This window comes from Tupaia chinensis, unplaced genomic scaffold (genome assembly GCF_000334495.1).
Source record: "Tupaia chinensis unplaced genomic scaffold, TupChi_1.0 Scaffold144119_1, whole genome shotgun sequence".
Taxonomy (NCBI): Eukaryota; Metazoa; Chordata; class Mammalia; order Scandentia; family Tupaiidae; genus Tupaia; species Tupaia belangeri.
In genome coordinates this window covers 603,340-609,940 of record NW_006203974.1, presented here as the reverse complement: position 1 = coordinate 609,940, position 6,601 = coordinate 603,340, and the positions used below count along the sequence as shown (strand labels likewise).

At 62.1% G+C, this 6,601-nt stretch overlaps 1 protein-coding gene across 1 annotated transcript in view; it reads left to right on the top strand.

The window, feature by feature from the left end:
* Positions 1-473: 473 nt before the first annotated feature.
* The window catches only part of MBP (myelin basic protein), a gene marked incomplete in the record, with an annotated part of 48,955 nt that continues 42,827 nt past the window's right edge, over positions 474-6,601 (top strand). Inside the window, 2 exon segments of the mRNA XM_014583165.2 lie at positions 474-671; positions 3,940-4,012. Coding sequence (XP_014438651.2) covers positions 489-671; positions 3,940-4,012 — 256 coding nt within the window.

The following is a 6,601-nucleotide window of genomic DNA, read 5'->3' as shown; positions in this document are numbered from 1 at the left end:
GAAGCGGGTGGGCCCAGAGGTGCAGACACAGGGATTCCACGGTGTGTGTAGAGCCGCGAGGGAAGACCCAGTAGGGCTCCACACTGAGCAGGGCAGCGGTGACGGCTCGCCCCGGCATCTGGGCTCTCTCAAGGCAGCCTGACTCCCACACACCCTGCACGCTCCCCCACCCGACCCCGGGCCCGCCCGGGAAGCACTTGGGAACCTGAGTACTCACACCCCGACTGCGAGTGGGACATTTACCCGTGCGGACACGAGCTGCACAGAAAGGCCAGTCCCTGCGACGGCAGCCTGCACCGCATGGGGGCTTGCAGAGCCCCTGCTCAGGTGGGATCTTGCGGCCCACGGCAGCCCCGCTGCGTGCACGACACTGGCTTGGGCCCCATGGTGCCTGGCCGGAGCCCTGGGCGACTAAGGCGTCCAGTTACAGCTTTAGGTACCGCATGACCGGGACTCCCGGGACGTCACGCCAGGTTGACTGCGACAACATGGAGAACAGCCGGGAGGTGGAAGGAAACCGCCCACACTGTGACTTCTCACACTTGTGTCCACGACGTAGACATGTAGGCTTCCCACTTGTGATCATGCTCTGCGAGGTCAAGTTCACGCGTCTACCCCTGCCCGGTGAAGACAGGACTGCTCACCTTGCTCAATCGGATGCCCTGGGAGAGGTGAGCGATGTCAGGTGATCTGACCTCGGTGCGCACCTCAAAATGCTTCCCAGAGGCAAGCAAATTCGCACGAGGTCAGCACACGGCAACGCACATCCGTGAGGAGTGAGGCGGTGACCAGGTCGTGGGGAGGTACCGAGGCCGCGCTACGATGGTGTCCCAGAGCACCGCCGCGGCCCCTTACCGAAGTCCTGCCTCGCCTCCTCCTAGCCCGTGCACCTTGCTTGCTCACCGAGAAGTCTGTAAGGGTCTCACTGAGTACCCCCTCACTTGGAGAGCTTTTAAGTCCTTTTACCCTTAAAAACAGCGGTGGCTGGCCCTGGCTGGCACCGCGCTGGCACCGCGCGGCAGCTCCTCGCGGCCGACTGCCGTTCTGACAAGCAGACATTGTGTGAGGAGCCCCTGACTGCACGGCCGCCCCACGGACATTCGACCCCATTGTTCCTGCGGCCTCCAGGGCCAGCGGCTGCTGCACACAGATCGCGACTGTCCCTGTGGAGGAACCTAAGAATAGCCCGCTTACTGCAGCGCCGGCTGAGTGGGGCCAGGGGCCTCGCACTTCGCAAGCACCAGGTTACCCCTCCCTGCCAAATGCAGTGTGAGGGCCTCCGGGCTCCAGGCAGCCTTCTCTGGCCAGGGAGGACCGTGGTGGTCCTTGAGTAGTGTTAGAAAGCAGGTGAGCGTCTGGGTGCCAAGGTAACACTTGGCGCCGTGCTCGAGCTAGGGGGGCACGTCAGCACACTTTGGGATGCCCTTTGCCTGCTCCCAGGTGGGCGATGCCCTGGCAAGGTGGCCCGGGCAAGGGCCGGCCTCCAGGGAGACTGAGGACGGGAACTCGCTTTCAGCACCTCCCTCTCTAACTCAGAGCAGTGGTGGGTAGGGGGTGGCGATGCCAGTGCTCAGGAAGCAGGGTCTCCAGGGAGCTGAGACAGGTGCAGCGTCCCACCCTGCCGTGGACACTGCTCTCCTCTCCCCGGGGCAGAGCCCCGGTCTGACCTGTTTCTGGCCATGCCGGGGTGACTGGAAGCTTCCGGGGTCTGGCTGCTCCCAGGGGTAATATAGGGTCTGCTCCACGGACCTCGTGGGATTCAGGCAGGTCTCCCATTGGGAATTCTTCCCAAACACTTTTTATTTGATTACTTACCAATCAAACTTTAGAACTGGAAGGGGGGGATGAAACAGTAAATGAGAAGCTTCTGAAGTTCGGTTTTTAAAGAAGCAGCAGACACATGCACTGTGAGGGCAGATGCACGTTCGCGTGGGTAACTTGGCCATGAACCACATGGAGGGGCTCCCGGATGACCAGGAATGGCTCTGGGTCACCCTCTGCCGGGGCTTCAGTGCCCCACCCTCGTCCTGCCCAGGAGGCTCTGCTTAGTGATCTGGGGTGGGCCTGGCGCTGGTGGACTTTGAAGGCGCCCAGACTCAGCATGTGCAGCCGAGATCGGCCCCCACTGCTGTGGCCTTTAGGGTCCCGTCTGTTAGGTGTGCACAGGCTGCATGGGAGGACCGTGGTTCCCCAACCTGAGGTGCTCAGGGTCAGAGTCACCCAGGGGACTGCTGGGTCCATACAGGGGCCCTGGGGGAGAAGGGGGAAGAGGGGAGGGACGAGAACTGTATTTTTGGCAAGTTCCTGGGGGCACATATCTGAAGCTGCTTAGACCCCTCTCCTCTGCAACCCCCAAAGCTTCACCACAGCCAGATCTTGGAAATCATCTTTATAAACAGCTCTGGGGCCCGCGCGTCCCCCACTTCCATCAGTGTGGCCCTGACTGGGTCACTGTCCTCTGGGCCATGCCAGCGTGGCCCAGGAGCCTCTTGCTGGTCTCCAGGCTTAAGCCCCACAGGGGACCCTCACACCTTTAGGATAAAGTACCCCCAGTCTGCACTAGCTGAGCATGGGCTGAATGGATGGGTGGGCAGGGAGATGGGAGTGAGTGGTGGGTGGGCAGTGGGGATGGGGGTGGATAAACAGTGGGTGATGGGGTGGGTGGGTGGTGGAAGGTGGGTGGATAAACAGTGGGTGATGGGGTGGGTGGTGGTAGGTGGTGGATAAATAGGGAGTGGTGGGTGGCAGAAACCGTGCAGGACCTTACTCCCGGCCCCAGGGCCCCCAGGCTGGCTCTGTGAACGCCATAACTGCAGCAACAGCAGCACGATCCTTACCGAGCGCTTCCTCGCCCAGAAGTGGGGGTGCTCCCCGGCGTGCACTGCACACGCTCGTCAGGGCAGGGCTGGGGGGAGCCTGACCAGCTGGTAACTTGGCAGGTGGGCAGCCAGGCCTCGGGGAGACCCGTTCCGTGTCCAAGGGCACAGGGAGGTGGCGGAGTCGAGGGCTCAGCCAGCTCTGTTTGGCTCTAGACCTTCGGTGGAGGGGTCTAAATTCGGTTTACGACAGCTGGTATGGACCGAGCTCCTGCGGTGCAGAGCTGCCCAGAGCACCCCGACAGAGCGATCACAGGCACTTACACCCCACCAGGGCGATTCCCGGCATTTCCTGTAAGGCTGCTTTCCTGAGGGTCGTTCGACCACCCGGGGGCTATTCCTTGTTGGCACAGGGTGACCTCGAGAGCCCCCAGGTGCACCACGTGGACAGCTGTCTGCGGGCTGGCGCTTTCTTCAAGCTCATATCTCCACCCTGGTGCTGTGGGCGGTCGCCGCCCTTGTGTGATACAGAACTCAAGCCTTCTAAGTGCAGCCTCAGTGGTCACGGACGTGCGTGGCCAGGCCAGGGGAGCAGGTTCAGACCCCACCCAATGCCCCAGAGCACACGGTGACTCTCCCGTGACCCTTCCCTGCCATGGGAGGGCCCCAAGGGTGAGCTATTTAAAGCAGATAAAAACTGCGTGTCCCATGCACACAAAGGAGGCATTCGTGCGAGCTGGTGGGTTGATGAGATTCGTTCGTGAGGAAGTTCCAAGAGAGCTCTGCGGGCAGCCTGGCGGGCGGCCACATGCCGCTCATAGATGCAGAATTGCTGCCATAGCGAGGCTACGGGCCACAGCAGGGCCTTTTTGTTTTCCTCGCCCTCCCTGGTGACCCTGAGCACAGCACGCCAGTGACAGAAGTATTCCACAAACAAGGAGCGTCCTCTTCTGCGCTGGCCTACACTTCCAAATTCCACAGCTCCCTGCAAGGCGCGGCCCCGAGAGGGCCCGGGTGGCGGCAGGCGTGCAGGTGCCCGTTGTCCCTTCTGCTCCGGTTCGGATCAGGCCTGCGGCCCCTGGCCTTCCCAGCCACGCACTCACGGTTGTTGTTTCTGCTTGAGGTGCCTGTCCCAGGAGCTGAGGTCGGAGGTCAGACTCGTCGCATGTGCGAACCTGGCTGTTCTTATCCTCCAGGTGCGGCTTATCCTTGTTCAGAACCAGGGGCGGGGGGGGGGCGAAGGTGGCTCTCCAACAGGCGTGCTCTGCAGCCAGGGCCTGGCGTGTCGTGCAGCCAGCTGGGAAGGCGTGACCTGGGACCCATCATGTTTCCTCTGGGCCCATCAGAGCCATCAAGCTGCACGCTGGGTGCCTCCCCCTGCAGCCAGGGACTGGCCGTTGGTAAGGGCCACTGGTCAGTGCTTTGTTCCGTAGCTTGTCACATCCGATGGGACAGGACGTTCTGCCCGATAGCGTATGCCAGCACACCGAGCGGAAGGACTGCACGCACGCAGAAGGTCCCTGGAAATCATGTTCAGGGAGTGGATGGCCCATTTCACACCTTCCTCAAGCACTTCTGGCCTGGTCACAGGCCTGGACACAGGGAGCCATCCCTGCCTCCTTCTGGTTGGCCCTCCTTAAGTTTCCCTGAAACGTGTCCCTGTGGGGTGGTCGGAGGATGCGTCTGTAGATGGGAGCCTGTGCTCTGGCAGCTGGCAGGCAGGCCTGGCCCTGCACGGACACCGCAGCCACTGGGCCTGCAGGCAGACAGGCATGGACCCCCAGGGTAAGGCAGGCAGGCATGGACCCCAGGGGCCGGCAGGCAGGCAAGCAGGCAGACACAGACCCCAGGGGAAGGCAGGCAGGCAAGCAGGCAGACACAGACCCCAGGGGAAGGCAGGCAGGCAAGCAGGCAGACACGGACCCCAGGGGAAGGCAGGCAGGCAGGTCACAGCCCTATGGCCTATTTGCGTGTCTGCGAACAGAAATCAGGAAGCGCACTGGAGGAAAGGCCTCCTGGTCTCAGCTCGCTTCCACTGGCGGGAGGATGTCTCCGAGCTGCTGTGATGGATTCTTACCTACGGCAGCTTCGCAGACAAGCAGATAGGCGCCAGCACCAGCTCGAGGACACGCTAGACAGCTGTTGTCACATGTGACACGCTGGGAGTGTCGCCCAATGCGACGTGCCACTGCACTCGCTCACCAAGTGCTGCTCACGTGTAGGTACATTTGCACATGCGGTTCTCGTGAGTCACTGCGGAACACGGATGCAGTGGGACCGTGTGAGGAGCGTGCTCTGGGAAGGAAAGAGGTCTGACTCCGATGTGCTCACGGGCGTCCTAGCTGTGTGGAGACAGCCCTGCACGAGCTCCGCCTTGCGTCATCTCCTGGTCTCAGCAGGTGACGGGCAGGCCAGTCTGCACCATCACAGGCTGCTGCACTGCAGCCTCTGTGACTGCAGGGGACTCTGAGACGGATGGGCGTCAGAGTGGCCACATGACACCCAGGGTCCTGAACTCGGGTTTCGCTGTGTTTGACGGTCACTGACGTGTTCTGCCAGGGACGACCCGGCAGTAAGTCAGGGCGAGGTTGCAGCCCACACAAGTGGGCAAGGGCTACAGCTGTCAGGGACCTGCCGTGTGTGGCCCGAGTGTGCTTGGTGTCTGTCGCTGGTGGGTGAAGGCTGCTGAGGTCCAGCTCGTGACAGGTGCCTGTGCCAGGTGTGCCAGCAGCCATGGTCCAGAAAGGGGCTGGCCGTCAGGTCCCAGAGGTTGGGTTTTACCTGGGAGACAGAGCAGTGGTAGTTAAAGCCAGGTTGGGCTAGAGGAGGGCCAGGAAGGAGTCTGCCAGAGGTGGGGTGGAACTGGGGGGTGGCCTGGGATGGCCGTCCATTCTGCCTCGCTGCTAAGTCTATTTCCTCCTGTAAATGCAGGGACTGGTGACACTCCCTGCCTCAAGGGTGATGAGAATGGGGCGGACACCCAGCAAAGTGCTGTGGGCATGCCCAGCCAGGACTTCCCTGAGGCTCTGTGGCGTGGCACTCCCATGGCGGCAGTAGTGGTACAACCACATACCAGATCGCCACGTGCTACTGCTAAAAGGGCCTGCGACACCGAGGTCAGAATCCTGTGCTTTCCCATTTCAGGCTGCAGAAACTCCGCATGCAGCCAGGCTCAGCCGCTGCTCAGGAGGCCCTGGCTGAAGGCTGCGGGCTGAGGGCTGAGGTCTGCAGGCTGTGGTCTGCGGGCTGCGGGCTGCGGGCTGCGGGCTGAGGGCTGAGGGCTGAGGGCAGAGGGCAGAGGCAGCTAGGCCCTTCCCTGCAGCTCTCTCAGACTCTGGCCCACTTCGGCCCACATGGAGACCTCCCCCAGCTCTGTGCCGCGGCCGTCCTGTCACCAGGTTGTCACCACGTGTCTGGTCGCTCCTTGCAGACCCCAGACGTGCTCCTGGAGGAAGGGCTGTGCACGTCGGCCCTCCCGGCACTGTGTGTGACACGGACGACACACCAGCTACATTGGGACGTGTTTGTGACAGGAGAGCGCTGGAGTGAAATGCTTGAGTCTGAACTGAGCCTCCAGGAAGGTCAAGTTACACACGGGAGTTAACTTCTCAATCAGCACTACTTAGATCATCTGAGAAGAGTCGGGACCTAAGGAAATCCTCAGTGGACCTCAGGCCGCTGAGCTGGGTCGGCTGGTGGGGAGGTGAGGCCTGGTCGCGGCCCTGGTGAGAACTCTGCCCTGGGGAAGGCAGGCGGGCAGCCGTAAACCTTCACGTGGCCCGCCC